Here is a 16666-nt window from a genome sequence, read left to right as displayed (position 1 = left end):
GCATGCTTCCATGATGTACAATTCTCTGATTCTCTGCAAAGGCAATAAGAGCAGCAATTTTAGCAAAAACAAACTGGAATTATTCAGCAGTTTTTCTGGTACTTACAGCAGCAATGGGCAATCTCTGAGTACAGCCAACAGGCAATCGCATCTTCCAGTCAGTCTCACCATCCAGCTGATCAGTGCGGATAAAACAGGAACCTGAAAACACAAAGTAGTTTTGAAAACTTAAGCAATAGGTGAAGAGTATTGATATGTTTGCTTCACTATAGAGCAGCCTTTCTCAAGAGGAACTCTTGAAATAATTTTCAGGTCTCAGGGAATCTCTGCACGGAAATTATTATATCTACAGCTCATGGTAAGTTAAATTGTAGATATAATAGTCCAAAAATAATTGTCAATGCTCTTCTGAGTAGGAAATTAATTTCTAGCCAACCTTTTTTGAAAAAAAAAGATAGTTAAGCATAGTTTACCTTTCTTGAAATTAATCTTTTTCTTTCCCTTTCACAAATTTTAAAAACTCATAAGGCAAACATAATAAATTTCTCAATTCTGGGTTGAATTTGAGATAAGCACACACAGATTTCACCTTCAACATAAAGGAAACAATTTTGTTCCTTGTTCTTAATGCTTGTTAAACATGAAAAAGCCTGCTCACACATGTAACAATTTGAAAACTGCAGCAAAATGTTTATTGCTTTCCTATGAATGGCAGAATACTCTTCTTTCACAGAAATCCAGAACTTGCCCAGGGGCAGGTCATCAGAGTACAGCTCACAAAGTTCTTCCTCTTCTCTCAGAGTCAAGTTCTCAGCTAAGCAGAAGATTCAGAGAAAGGGTCCCTCACCCAGTCATACACTTGTGTTGAAAGGGAGGAAAAATACCATTCAGTTTTGTTCGGCAGTTCTTCCAGGTGGTTTTCAATAAGACTCGAGACTTTCTGATATACCTTCTCCACTCTGAAGCCGAAGCGGTAGTGGAAACATTTCAAGATTCAGTTTCCTTTTAAATCCAAGAATCTTGTCACAAGAAGTCAAAAACATTTTCTCCAGGACCCTGCACAGACTTGTTCAATTAGTTCATACAGTGAAAAATGTCTACTAAGTAGGCTAATTTCTGCAACCATTCTTCATATTCAAGGCACTTAGCAGAATCTGGCCTACTAATTTCTAGAAAATCCTCCTGCAATTCACCTGTCAAACACCCTGTTAAGAACTACTTCTCTGCTAAGGCACCAGATTTCTGCAGGCAGCAGGAGGTTGGTGTGCTCGTTGTCCAGGTTTTCACAGTTTTTCTAAAAACATTTGAGTGAACTGGTCTCAAAGCTACTAAATAACTTGCTTCCTGGATCCTTTTGCTGAATGTGACTTTATTTTCAAAAGTATAAAACTGCTTGTTTTGAGATTCCAATAGTTGTTTAAAATAATCAGCATTTTACATGTCATATGTCAGTGATTTGTGGTTAAGGGTCTTTTCAATTTTGCTGGAGCCATTACAACATTTATAAGTTGCTTGCCACAGACTAGGCACAATGGAATAGAACAACTTGGATCACCAGTCCTTGTAAAACCCACTATTAAATAGCTTCCATTGTAGAAATGGAATTTTTTTTTCTGTCTGTTGTTGCACAAGTGCAGTGAAATGACTCAGATTATAATTCATCATTAATCTTAGTAGAATTGTCTGTAGCCCTAGGCCTACAATCCTCCTCTTCCATCTCACACCTCCTCTTCAAAAAAAAAGTGCCACACTCTGGACTGCCTTTAGAATGAAAATTTCCCTCCAATTTTCTACTACACTAGTAGCGTTTGTTCGCTCCCATGAATCATTTGGGAAGTTAGGGGAGTTAGTTCTGGAGGGAGAAGCTGACATCATAGCCCAAGGTGGACAAGTTCATTCAATGCTCGCAAAACACAGTTCACGCTCATCAGCCTACCATCCTCCCCTCCATGCAATACAGCACTCCCCAGTTATCAACAGATTCCCCCATCTTTCATCAAAAACTGTGAATGGACTCAACAAATAAACAGAGTCCAACTGCGCACTGTCACACTGGGCTGAGATTTTTAGCGGGGCTGCTCGGTCACTGCTCACCACTACGAGCACTAGCATCACGTGTTGCGCAAATTCCAAAACGCAATTTGTTTTTGAAATCACAACCTCTCATGGAATCCAGCTGTAGAACAAATGGCTGTGGACTTGTCAAAGTGAATATGGGGAATGCAAAAAATATTCTGTTTCTGAGCTTCAAGAAATGTCGGCTAACTGGCAGAATGAGGGGATTGGGGGATAAGGTATTTCTTGCTTTACCAAACCAACGTTCTAACAGAAGACAATTATACAACTTCCAATCAAGGGTGAAAATACACCACATGGACTGGTTTGTTGTGTGGGTGAGAAATGGTCAACACTATGCCTGCAATACAACTGTACTGGGAAAAAATTTGCATGGTCATATCAGTATGAACTCCAAATTATTTTCATTGCTATTTGCATCTTTAAACTACAGCTTTTTCCTTTGAGAAGCAACCCAGATCCACCAGCAAATCAAGCCCCACATAGTGTCAAGTAAGACACTATCATTATTAAAATGTAATCCCCCCCCCTTTCTGAAAGGAAATAATGAATTCTTTCTCCCATTGATCACTACAGCCCCCTTTAGAAATGCCCATTAAGGTTTAGAAGACAATACTTTTTGACAGGTGCTGCTCAGTCAATTCCAATCCTGTAGCTCAATAAACGAAGATAACTTAGAAGAATAGAGTGTTGTAGATATGGTGCCATACAGCAATATAGCACAGAAACAGGTCATTTGGCCCATCTAGTTCTTGCTGAATTGTTATTCTGCATGGTTCCTTTGACCCACACCTGAGCCTTAACCCTCCAAGCCCCTCCGATCACGCACATCCAAATTTCTCTTAAATGTAGAAATTGAATCCATACGCACCACATCTGGTGGCAGCTCATTTCACACTCTCACAGTTAAAGAGCTCCTCCCAGGCTCTCCTTTAATATTTCACCTTTTACTCTTAACCCATGACCTCTGATTCTTGCCCCACCCAACTTTAGTGGAAAGGCTCACACAAAATGCTGAAGGAACTCAGCAAGTCAGGCAGACTCAGTGGAAAAAGCCTGTTTGCTTTACCCTACCTCCATCACTCATAATTTTGTATACCTCCATTAAAACTCCCCTCACTCTCCTATACACCAGAGAATAAAGTCCTAACCTATTCAACTTTTCCCAGGTCCTCAAGTTTTGGCAACATCCTTGTAAAATTTCTCTGTACTTTCAATCTTACTGATACATTTCCAATAGGTAGCTGAACAGAACCACACACAATACTCCAAATTAAGCCTCACCAACATCTTATAAAACTTACAACAAGCTGGAGGAACTCAGCAGGTCGGGCAGCATCCGTGGAAATAAGGATGCCGCCTGATCAGTTGAGTTCCTCCAGCTTGTTGTACGTGTTGCTTTGACCCCAGCATCTGAAGAGTATTTTGTGTTTCTTATAAAACTTCCCAAGTCCTGCAATCAATGCTTTGATTTATGAAGGTCAATATGCCAAAAGCTGTCTTTATTACCCTATCTGATAATGATGCCATTTTCAAAGAATTATGGATCTGTATTTCCAGATCCCTCTGTTTTACCGAACTGCCTTAGTGTCCTACCATTCACTGTGCAAGTGTGAACTGTCCTCCAAAAATGCAGCACCTTGCACTTAACTGCATTAAATTTCATCCTTCATTTTTCATCCCATTTTTCCATCTGGTTCAGATACCGCTTCAAGCTTTGACAATCTTCTTCATTTTCCACTATGACCCCAGTCTTGGTGTCACCTGCAGGATTTGCTGATCCAGTTTAGCACATTATCACCCAGATTGTTCATATAGATAACAAACAACAATGGATCCAGTGCCAATCCCTGTGGCGCACCACTAGTCACATGCCTTCAGTCAGAGAGACAACCATATACTATCATTCTGGTTTCTCCCACTAAGCAAATGTCAATTCCAATTTAGTACATCAATCTGAATGCCAAATGATTGAACCTTGTTGATCAGCCTCCCATGCAAGACCTTGTTAAAGTCCTTGCTCAAGTCCTTGGAGACAATTTCCACTGCCTTGCCCTCATCAACTTTCCTGGTAACTTCCTGAAAAAACTCTAAGATTAGTTAGTCAGAACCTATTGCGCACAAAGCTATGTTGACTATCCCCATCTCCCACTTCCTCCAAACCAAAGGTGTAGCCATGGGCACCTTTATTTACTCTCACAGCTACCTGGACTATTCCTCTTCCTATCTTGCAAAAATGCCATCCCCTTGTCGCAATTCCTCTGTCTCCGCTGCATCTGCTCTCAGGATGAAACTTTTCATTTCAGGATGAAGGAGATGTCTTTCTTTTTTAAACAAAGGGGCTTCCCTCCCTCCGCCATCAACTCTGCTCTCAAACGTATCTCTCTCATTTCATGCACATCTGCCCTCACCCATTCCACCCGCCACCCCACTCGGGATAGGGTTCCCCTTGTCCTCACCTACCACCCCACCAGCCTCCGGGTCCAACATATAATTCTCCGTAACTTCTAACACCTCCAACGGGATCCCACTACCAAGCACATCTTTCCCTCTCCTCCCTTTCTGCTTTCCGCAGGGATCATTCCTTGCGCGACTCCCTTGTCCATTCATTTCCCCCCCCCCCAATCCCTTCCCACCGATCTCCCTCCTGGCACTTATCCTTGTAAGCGGAACAACTGCTGCACCTGCCCTTACACTTCCTCCCTCACCACCATTCAGGGCCCCAGACAGTCCTTCCAGGTGAGGCGACACTTCATCTGTGAGTTGGTTGGTGTGGTATACTGCGTCCGGTGCTCCCGGTGTGGCCTTTTATATATTGGTGAGACCTGACGCAGACTGGGAGACCATTTCACTGAATACCTACGCTCTGTACGCCAGAGAAAGCAGGATCTCACAGTGGCCACACATTTTAATTCCACATCCCATTCCCATTCTGATATGTCTATCCATGGCCTCCTCTACTGTCAAGATGAAGCCACATTCAGGTTGGAGGAACAACACCTTATATTCCATCTGGGTAGCCTCCAACCTGATGGCATGGACATTGATTACTCTAACTTCCATTAATACACCCCTCCCCTTCTTACCCCATCCTTTATTTATTTATTCCCCCTCCTTTTTTTCCTCTCTCTGCCCCTCTCACAATCACTCTTTGCTTGTTCTCCATCTCCCTCCAGTGCTCCCCTCCCCCTTTCTTTCTCCTGAGGCCTCCTGTCCCATGATCCTTTCCCTTCTCCAGTTCTGTATCACTTTCGCCAATCACCTTTCCAGCTCTTAGCTTCATCCCACCCCCTCCGGTCTTCTCCTATCATTTCACATTTCCCCCTCCCCACACTACTTTCAAATCTCTTACTATCTTTCCTTTCAGTTAGTCCTGACGAAGGGTCTTGGCCCAAAACGTCGACAGTGCTTCTTCCTATAGATGCTGCCTGGCCTGCTGTGTTCCACCAGCATTTTGTGTGTGTTGCTTGAACTTCCAGCACCTCCAGATTTTCTTGTGTTTGGATTATTCTCATTAATCTGATTAATGTCAGCATCCCTTTTCTTATTCCTCAGTTTCACCCATATAGACGCAGTAGATGAGCCCTCCAGTCTGTCCTGTCTGAGCACTGCTTTGACATTTTCCTGGACTAATTATGCTATCCCTCCCCCTTTAACCCCTCCTGCTCTATCACATCTAAAGCATCGGAACCCCAGAACACTGAGCTGCCACTCCTGCAACCAAGTCTTACTAATGTCTACCATATCATAAATCAACATGCTGATCCATGCTCTAAACTCATCCGCATTACCTGTAATAATCCAAGGTTCCTTAAACCTTGTGTTTTATTTTAACAGGAACATACAAACACTGTTCTCTCAATAATACATTTTTCACTATGTTATTCACACCATGCTAAACCTTTCCATTCCTGTCTTTGTATATATGCTTATTAATATCTTTCTCCACAACCAGTTCGCCATCTGCCCTGGCACTTTGGTTCCCATTCCTCTGCAATTCTAGTTTAAAACCATGTACAGGACAAGCAAACCTCCCCAGAAGGATATTACACCCCCACCCCCCCACCCCACCCCCAGTTCAGGTATGTTTGTACAGGTTCCACCTTTCCTGAAAAGAGGCCAAATGATCCAAAAATCTGAAGACCTCACTCCTGCATGATCGCCTTAGCCACGTGATAACTGCATTATCTTCTGATTTCTGGCCTCATTAGCACACGGCATGGGTAGCAACCCTGGGATCACCACCCTGGAGGTCTTGTCCTTTAACTTTGCATGTAGCTCCCTTTGCAGACCTCATCACCCCTCCTGCCTGTCATTGGTACTGATGTGAACCACGACCTCTGGCTGCTCAGCCTCCCGCTTTAGAATGCAGTAGTCATGTTATTTTTCAGATCAGTAAGATTGTAATAAAGCCAAACAATTTTCCATTAACTGTACCACCTATTGTTTAACAGACACTCTACTCAATGACACAGCAGTGCACTGAAACCAAGGGCTTTTTAAAGGGCTTTGAAGTGTGTCATTGAACCGAGCTCAGCTGCTGATGGGATCGCTCGGGGTCAGGACATACTGCTTTTGGCACTCCCCTCTGCAGCTGGCTTCACCGAAGTTGTTGGAAGGGGGAAGGGTAAGGCTGCAGATGAGGAACACTGTTAACCAGCTGGTTCGGTTCTAACGCAGGTATGGGTGGAAAACAAACACAGCACTGAGTCAGCAAGTGACGCAACAGGTAAGCACAGTTACAGCTGAACTATTCTCTGGTATCAAACCACTGAATTTAGCATAGGGTGAATGTAATAATTCAGATTTCTACAGATTTCTGAAGGGCTTCAATATACTAAATAACAACCAGCAGCAGGAAATGTCTTCTTGCCATAGATGTATTTAATAGGCTGATCACTGTTTACTAGTAATGCACTTCTGCAGTGCTCAACTAATGATAGTCATACAACTCCAAATAATGAAAAAATATAAACTACAATAAATGCTAAAACAAAAATAAACAACTTTATAGAAATAGGGCAATTTATAGAAATAGGGCAATTTTAAACCAGTTACCAATGTCACAAACAAATATACTGAATAGTTAATTATATGTACTGATCAGCAGGTAAGTGAGTGAGACACTAACCCCCTTTGTCTGATGTTCGGAGAAAGATCATGTCGGCAGGTACCCTTTGATTCTATGGAAATGAAAAGGAAACAAGTTACTAAGCAGTAATAGTAATTGGAAGCACGACAGAATTTATATAAGACTACGCACAAATATCATTATCTCATCATATAGTAATGCTTTATTTTGAAGTCAATTTGCCTCCATTTTCTCACCGTCCTACAGGGCCTCATCATAGCTTGAAAAGCCTTTACATTTCTTTGCTTCATAAGAGAAAGGGAATACCACTTATTTGGTCTCTCTGATTATTATACCTTCTTAGTTTTGGAACAATATTTATACATCCTTTTGGCACCTTTACTTTAATTATCTGAAGACCAGACTACACAAGTGTAGTTAAACTGTTTTTCAGTGTAAATCAATACAAACTCCTTCTTGCCACTGCATTTTACACTTACCCATCTTGAAAACCTTTTGCTCCTTTATCACTCTGAAAGTTTGTTAATTGACCCTTTTGTTTCTTTTCACAGTTTCCCACCTTCAGCCACATATTTTGCTTTCAATTTCAAAGTCCAAATTATTTGTTTGAACAATGGGCATCACGGAACTCTATGAAATGCATTCCACAAGCCTGAGTAACCACAGTTAACCCCTGCTCTGTTTGCTTTATAACCAGATGGCAAACAATCATCTTCTGATTCTACATGCAAGAAGGGATCAGGAGACCATGATGTAGTACTTTGATTAAAATACCTTTTGCAGATAGTGCATTTAACTTCTGTTCAGTCATTCAACACGTGCAATAAAATTGATCAAATACCAACTTCCTTTTGGAATTCATGTTGACTAATTAAAATTTAGCCAGATTTTGTTTTACTATTATGTATTTGATAAATTCTAATATATTATCACACTGACTTTACTTGCAAGGAATTATTTTAATATTTAAAGGAATGTACAAACCTTTTCAACAATAATTAAATCCCCCACTTGAATATTTGAGCTCTTGACAGTCACAATACCTGTAGCCACAAAGGGAAAATGCACTTCAGCACAGTTTCAATAATCACAGATTATAATTTAAATTGAGTAAAGGCTAAAGTTGATGAAAAATAAATAAGAGCGGACAGCTTAATAAGTTCAATATCTGTTAAGTTTTACAATGACACTTCCAGCACATTAGATGTAGAGATCTTATTTAAGTAAATCCAAAACAAATCTTTAGGTTTACACCTGCTTCTGATATTAAACTTCTACACCAGAGAAACCTATTACCATTGTAACTATCACTATCAATTTAAATAAAACACTCAATGAATGATGGATTTTCAATGTTAAATCTGTTAATTTTTGCACATCTGATCTGTTAACTATAAACAAATCAGATGGAAGACCAATGATGGACACTGAATGTGGATAGGTTAGCACCTAGTTGTGTGTTGTTATACTTCATCAAGAAATTGTCAGATTGGTTTAAGGCCCACAAATAGTGGCCACAGAAAAGCTCCAAGAAGCTTTGGAATTGAAGCCTGGTCAATACTGTTTGCAAGTTGCAGTAGCAAGAAAGTGAAGTTACTGCAATGTTATAGTATTACAATATATCCTTCTGATATGTGCAGACTTGTTTTATGAAACGTATAATTAAAGTTCATTAATCATCCGCAGTTTGAACACAAATCTTCTTTCCCATGGTGAAAATGCTGGCAAATTTATTCAGAAAGCATAAAAAATGCAAAAAAAAACCCAACAAAGAACATGACTTCACATTGCTTCCATCAGGGAAGAGATACGGGAGCCTGAAACCCACGTTCAATATTTTAAGAACCATGTCTTCCCCTTCACCATCAATTTCTGAATGGTCCATAAACACTACTTCATTATTTGTCTTCAGTACCATTTTTGTAAACCATTTTGTACTATACCGTTGCTACAAAACAACATTTCATCACATATGTCAATGACAAATAAAACACCAAAACGAATTTTTACATATTCAGTTGACATTTTCTTAATGCATTTTAGTTTGAGGTGAACCTTAAGACTAGTTGCAAAAATCATCTGCAATATGTTAGTTATCGCTGGACTGATAACCAGTACAAGGAAGAAATCAGCAGAATTAACAAGGGTTACATTGCCTTTGTTTATTTCTCTTACAGAAGTTACTTTAAAATTAATAACCAACTCAGCTTCCTATCAGTCAGGCAAACTACACCAGTTATTAACAGTTCTGTTATGAGTGTGATCGGTCAATGGAGAGCCATTGAAGTTGGTGATATAGAGTCAATGACAAACACGAGAATGTCTGCAGACACTGAAACTCCAAAGCAACACATACAAAATGCTGGAGGAACTCAGCATATCAGACAGCATCTATGGAAAAGAACAAACAGTTGATGTTTCAAGCCAAGACCCCTCTTCAGGACTAAGAGAGGGAGAAGATGCCAGAATAAAAAGGTGGACAAACTCAGCAGCATAAACTGAAACATGAGGAAATCTGCAGATGCTGGAAATTCAAGCAACACACACAAAATGCTGGTGGAATGCAGCAGGCCAGGCAGCATCTATAGTCAAGACAAGTCAGCCTTATTGTCATTTCGACCATAACTGCTGGTGCAGTGCATAGTAAAATTGAGATAACATTTTTCAGGACCATGGTGTTACATGACCCAGTGCAAAAAACTAGAGAAAGCTACACTAGACTACAGACCTACACATGACTACATAAAGTGCACAAAAACAGTGCAGGCAGTACAGTCGACATTTCGGGCCGAGACCCTTAAAAGGTAGTAAGAGATTTGGAAGTAGGAGGGGGAGGGGTGAAATTAAGAGCTGGAAAGTTGGTTGGCAAAAGGGATACACAGCTGGAGGATCATGGGACGGGAGGCCTAGGGAGAAAGAAAGGGGGAGGGGAGCACCAGAGGGAGATGGAGAACAGGCAGAGTGATCGTAAGAGGGGCAGAGAGAGAAAAATGGAGGGGAATAAATAAATAAGGGATGGGGTAAGAAGGGGAAGAGGACATTAACAGAAGTTAGAGAAATCAATGTTCATGCCATCAGGTTGGAGGCTACTCCAATATCAGGTGGAATATCAGGTGTTGTTCCTCCAACCTGAGTGTGGCTTCATCTTGACAGTAGAGGAGGCCATGGATAGACATATCAGAATGAGAATGGGATGTGGAATTAAAATGTGTGGTCACTGGGAGATTCTGCTTTCTCTGGTGGATAGAGCGCTGGTGTTCAGCGGAACGGTCTCCCAGTCTGCATTGGGTCTTTCCAACACCCCTCCCCCTCCTGTCTTCTCCTATCATTTCGGATTTCCCCCTCCCCCTCTTACTTCCAAATCTCTTACTATCTTTTCTTTCAGTTAGTCCTAACAAAGGGTCTTGGCCCGAAACATCGACAGTACTTCTCCCTATAGATGCTGCCTGGCCTGCTGCGTTCCACCAGAATTTTGTGTGTGTTGCAGAAACTGAAAATCTAGTTACTAATATTCTTTAACTTGAGGAGCACATCATTTTTTAAAAAAAAGTGGAGGTGCTGCCTAACCTTCAATGAAAAAGAAAAGGAAGGGTTTGTCCTGGTAATGGTATTGATACCACAAAACTGAGCCAACTTATGCTTGTAGCAAAATATGCCAGTCAGCAGTATTTTAGTCCTGGACTGCTCACTGCATTGAAGCAAGTATTAAACAGACCTCTTGGCATCCTGTATCAAACTGACAATCATCTGATAGAAGTTGATTTTTGTATCAGTGTGTAGCCCTGCTAATAACTCAGAGCATAGGGCCCTGTGCTATGCAGGTTGCTCAGGATAAACCTCAGCATCTACTACTATTATTTATTTATTTACTGGGATACAGCGCGGAATCGGCCCTTCCAGACCTTCAAGCTGCGCTGCCCAGCAATCCCCTGATCACAGGGCAATTCGTAATGACCAATCAACCAACCAATTGCTATGTCTTTGGACTGTGGGAGGAAACCGGAGCACCAGGAGGAAACCCACGCGGTCACAGGGAGAACACACAAACTCCTTAGCGGCAGCGCTGGGAATTGAACCCCGTTCGCTGGTACTGCAAAGCATTGTGCTAAGCACTACGCTGCAATGCCACTCTTCTGTCCAGAACTCCTTTGCAGAGAGTCCAGACTCAGGTTGGGAAACGTCTCCACTGAACCATGTCCAACACACCAGATGCAACTTTAGTGGTCTCATTTATACACTTAGGAGAAAGTAAACAAATCTTCTTAACTAACTTATAATCATATAACCATATAACAATCACAGCACGGAAACAGGCCATCTTGGCCCTCCTAGTCCGTGCCGAACCCTTAATCTCACCTAGTCCCACCTACCCGCACTCAGCCCATAACCCTCCACTCCTTTCCTGTCCATATACCTATCCAATTTTACCTTAAATGACACAACTGAACTGGCCTCTACTACTTCTACAGGAAGCTCATTCCACACAGCTATCACTCTTTGAGTAAAGAAATACCCCCTCGTGTTTCCCTTAAACTTCTGCCCCCTAACTCTCAAATCATGTCCTCTAGTTTGAATCTCCCCTACTCTCAATGGAAACAGCCTGTTCACGTCAACTCTTGTGGTGAACTATGTGCCTGTCGGGACACGCCCCTGCTGACTGCTCCTGTGGCTCCTCCCACAGGCCCCTGTATAAAGGAGACCTGCGGCCTGACGCTCGGCCTCAGTCTCCAGGACCTTGTATGATAGACACTCACTCCTGGTTCCTTCTTCCAGTCAATAAAAGCCGATATCTCGCCTACGTCTCAGAGTGAGTTATTGATGGTGCATCAATTTTATTGACTGGAAGTTTTAAAACATGGAACCCGTTTTGCGTCCGGACCGGTTGGATTTGGACCCTCAAGACCCTGACGCAGCTCTCGCTTTTGAACACTGGCTTGCATGCTTCCAATCGTACTTGGCGGAGCTTCGTGCGACTGAACCCGCCGTTATGCACAGAATCCTACTCTCGAGGGTCACCCCCAAAGTTTACTCCTTTATCCGGGACCTGCCGACCTACGAAGGGGCACTGGACGCCCTCAAACGACAGTACCTGCGGCCGGTGAACACCGTCTACGCAAGACATCGCTTAGCTACCCGGCAACAGCGGCCTGGCGAATCGTGCGCTGAGTTTCTCCGAGCACTACAGACACTCGTCCGAGCTTGTGACTGCAAGACGCTCACGGCAGAACAGCATGCAGAGCTGCTGGTGCGAGACGCCTTTGTGACGGGACTGAGGTCAGTGTACATGCGCCAGCGGCTGCTGGAGAACTCGGATCTTACCTTAAGCTCGGCGATAGAGAAGGCCAACGCTCTAGAAGCTGCGCGGCATAACGCCGACGCTGTCCAGTCGCGCGATTCCCCGCCGGTTTCGTGGACGCCTCAGACCCCGCCACCGCCGGCTCCCGGGAGCGAATTCGCCAACGCCGCCGCCAGTCGCCATTCCACGAGCTCCCCGACCCAGACCACGGCTGTGGCCCGTAAGAAACTCGGGCCTTGTTATTTCTGTGGCCAAAAGAAACATCCTCGACAACGCTGTCCAGCGCGAGAAGCGACCTGCTCCAGCTGCGGAAAGCGGGGCCACTTCGCCAAGGTCTGTAAGTCTCAACCTCGAGCGGAGTGCAGCGCTGCGGGTGAAACGTGGGGGCCGCCATCTTGCATGCCGGGATGTGGGCGGCCATCTTTGTCGACGTCAGCACGCCCCGCCCCCGACCCTCCGATGCTGACCGGGTACCCCGACGGCGATCCAACTCTGGCCACTGTGACTCTCGACCAAAGCGCCCCACACCAGCTTGCAAGGTCCATGATGGACATCCAGGTGCAGGGGCATTGGACTGGATGCCTGTTTGACACGGGCAGCACTGGGAGTTTTATTCACCCGGACACAGTGCAACGCTGCGGACTTGCTACGCGGCCGGTCAGTCGGAGGTTCCATTTGGCCTCTGGGTCGCAGTCCGCAGACATCCGGGCGGGTTGTGTAGCGACTTTGGTGGTGCAAGGCACAGTATATCGGGACTTTGAACTGCTGGTCATGCCTAATCTGTGTGCACCTGTGCTATTGGGGCTGGACTTCCAGAGTCATCTCGAAAGTGTGACTATGGTATACGACGGGCCCCTCCCACCACTCACTGTCAAGAATCCTCAGTTTTGTGGGACTTCTTCACATACCCCGCTACTGACCACACACACACACGGACACACACATCCCATCCAGAACCAGGCCAACAGCTGCGCTACCGACACTTGCAGCCTCTCCACTCTCAAGATCCCTCCCCCACCGCTGTTCGCCAACCTGACCCCCGACTGTAAACCTGTGGCAACCAAAAGCAGGAGGTACAGCGCGGGGGACCGGGCCTTCATTCGGTCGGAGGTGCAGCGGCTGCTCAGGGAGGGGATCATTGAGCCGAGCACAAGCCCTTGGAGGGCCCAGGTGGTTGTTGTTCGGACTGGGCAGAAAAATAGGATGGTGGTGGACTATAGTCAAACCATCAATAGGTTTACGCAGCTTGACGCATACCCCCTACCCCGCATCGCGGATATGGTCAACCAGATTGCTCAGTATAAGGTGTACTCGACAATAGATCTGAAATCCGCTTATCACCAGCTCCCCATCTGCCCAGAGGACCGCCCCTACACCGCCTTCGAGGCGGGCGGCCGGCTCTATCACTTCCTGCGCGTCCCTTTCGGTGTCACGAATGGTGTCTCTGTCTTCCAGAGGGAAATGGACCGGATGGTGGACCAGTACCAACTGCAGGCCACATTTCCCTATCTGGATAACATCACCATCTGTGGTCATGACAGGCCAGATCACGACGCCAACCTCCAACGGTTTCTCCAAGTGGCCGCAGCTCTGAACCTTACTTATAACAGGGACAAGTGTGTTTTTGGTACCACCCGCCTTGCTATACTTGGGTATGTCGTGGAAAACGGGGTTATTGGGCCTGATCCCGAACGTATGCGCCCCCTGTTAGAGCTCCCTCTTCCCACCACTCTCAAGGCCCTCAGACGGTGCCTGGGGTTTTTTTCCTATTACGCCCAATGGGTCCCCCATTACGCAGACAAGGCTCGCCCCCTGGTCAAGTCTACCTCGTTTCCCCTCTCTGCTGAGGCCTGCGCGGCCTTCAACTGCATTAAAGCGGACATTGCCAAAGCTACGATGCATGCAGTGGACGAGACCGCTCCCTTCCAAGTGGAGTGTGATGCCTCCGATTTCGCTCTGGCTGCTACCCTTAATCAGGAAGGCAGACCAGTAGCATTCTTTTCTCGCACCCTCCAAGGCTCTGAAATTCGGCACTCCGCGGTGGAGAAAGAAGCCCAGGCCATAGTGGAGGCTGTTAGGCACTGGAGGCACTATCTTGCTGGCAAAAGATTCACTGTGCTGACCGACCAGCGCTCGGTTGCGTTCCTGTTCAGCAACCAACAGCGGGGCAAGATCAAAAATGATAAGATTTTGCAGTGGAGGATAGAACTCTCCACCTACACCTATGATATCCTGTACCGGCCTGGCAGACTCAATGAGCCCCCTGATGCCCTATCCCGGGGAACATGTGCTAGCACACAGCTCGACCAGCTGTACGCCCTTCATGCACAACTTTGCCATCCGGGGGTCACCCGATTTTACCATTTTGTGAAAGCTCGGAACCTGCCGTACTCCCTGGAGGACATCAGGACGATGACCAGGGACTGCCAAATTTGTGCCGAGTGCAAACCGCACTTCTACTGTCCTGACACGGCACAACTTGTCAAGGCCACCCGCCCTTTTGAACGCCTGAGTGTTGACTTTAAGGGCCCCCTTCCCTCCACTGACCGCAATGTCTATTTTCTCAGTGTTATTGACGAGTTCTCACGGTTCCCCTTTGCCATCCCCTGCCCCGACACCACTGCCACGTCCGTCATAAAAGCCCTGCGCCAGCTCTTCACTCTGTTCGGGTATCCCTGCTATATCCACAGTGATAGAGGGTCCTCCTTTATGAGTGAGGAGCTGCGCCAGTACTTGCTAGCTAGGGGCATTGCTACCAGTCGGACCACGAGTTATAATCCCCGGGGTAATGGCCAGGTAGAGCGGGAGAATGCCACAGTGTGGAAGGCCACACTTTTAGCCCTTAAGTCCAAAGGGTTGCCGGTCTCTCGATGGCAGGAGGTCCTCCCTGAGGCACTGCACTCTATCCGCTCTCTGTTATGTACGTCCACCAATGCCACCCCTCACGAACGCCTATTCTCTTTTCCCAGGAAGTCTGTCACTGGGACCACCCTACCAGTTTGGCTGACGTCCCCGGGGCCAGTGCTGCTCCGGAAACATGTGAGGAGCAATAAATACTCCCCGCTGGTGGAGAGGGTTCACCTTCTCCATGCGAACCCCCAGTATGCTTACGTGGTCTTACCTGATGGGCGGGAGGATACGGTCTCCATCCGCGACCTGGCACCCGCAGGTGCAGCAGACCACTACCCTGAAGGCTCTCCGGTAACTGTGAACCCTGCACCAGAGGTGACACCGTACGCACCAGGCCCTACACAGACTCCTCACGACACTTGTATACCGGGCGTTTCGTACGCGTTTATACCAGGCGCCTCGCACATGCATGAGGGATCACCGGCGCCTAGTGGGCAAGAACACGCGCAACCCCCGTCCCCTGTGCAATCGCCAATGTTGCCGGCACCTATGGGGTCACAGCCGGTGCTACGTAGATCGCAGCGACAGATTCGACCGCCTGATCGGCTTGACTTGTAAGAACCTTCGCTACATGAGGACTTTTTCAAACGAAGGGGGGGTGAATGTGGTGAACTATGTGCCTGTCGGGACACGCCCCTGCTGACTGCTCCTGTGGCTCCTCCCACAGGCCCCTGTATAAAGGAGACCTGCGGCCTGACGCTCGGCCTCAGTCTCCAGGACCTTGTATGATAGACACTCACTCCTGGTTCCTTCTTCCAGTCAATAAAAGCCGATATCTCGCCTACGTCTCAGAGTGAGTTATTGATGGTGCATCAACTCTATCTATCCCTCTCAAAATTTTAAATATCTCGATCAAATCCCCCCTCAACCTTCTACGCTCCAATGACATAGACATAACTTTCTTTAAATGATTTTGGTTTTCAAAACGCGTTCAAGAGAACTCAAGTGAAAATTTAAGAGAAAGAATTTCAGGTGAAAATAAAGCTGTGAAGGCTATCAGGACTTCCTGTGCTGGGACAATACCTTTGCCGCACTATGCAATACCAAGTACACCAGGCTTCCAGTGGGAAAAATCCACGCACAAACTTGCTGTGTGAGAAGGGAAATGGAAAGTCTGCCCAGAATTTATACTATACAGCCATCATTTGGTGAGAAATTGAGTCTCATCTTAAAAGAATCTGTTTCACACCAGCTTGAAGCAGCAGAAATACTGAGATTATCAGTGCAAATTAATAAAAGCAGATTGTGCTCAGTCCTCTAACCCAAATTTACACCGCATTTCAGATTGGATT

General features: G+C 45.5%; 1 protein-coding gene across 2 annotated transcripts in view; it reads right to left on the bottom strand.

Annotated features, from left to right (window-relative positions):
- Positions 1–16666, bottom strand: part of LOC132399762 (probable phospholipid-transporting ATPase IIA) — a 183738-nt gene that overhangs the window by 144992 nt on the left and 22080 nt on the right. For both annotated transcript variants that reach the window (XR_009514065.1, XM_059980485.1), the window contains exons 5-7: positions 8153–8211; positions 7208–7259; positions 107–201 (exon numbers count right to left, since the gene is read on the bottom strand). Coding sequence is in view for 1 of the 2 variants with exons in the window: in XM_059980485.1 (XP_059836468.1) it covers positions 107–201; positions 7208–7259; positions 8153–8211 (206 nt within the window). In the remaining variant the exon portion in view is untranslated. The remainder of the gene's footprint in view (positions 1–106; positions 202–7207; positions 7260–8152; positions 8212–16666) is intronic.

This window comes from Hypanus sabinus, chromosome 9 (assembly GCF_030144855.1).
Source record: "Hypanus sabinus isolate sHypSab1 chromosome 9, sHypSab1.hap1, whole genome shotgun sequence".
Lineage (NCBI taxonomy): Eukaryota > Metazoa > Chordata > Chondrichthyes > Myliobatiformes > Dasyatidae > Hypanus > Hypanus sabinus.
Note: the sequence above shows the minus strand (reverse complement) of the source record. Positions and strands in the feature narration are given on the sequence as shown.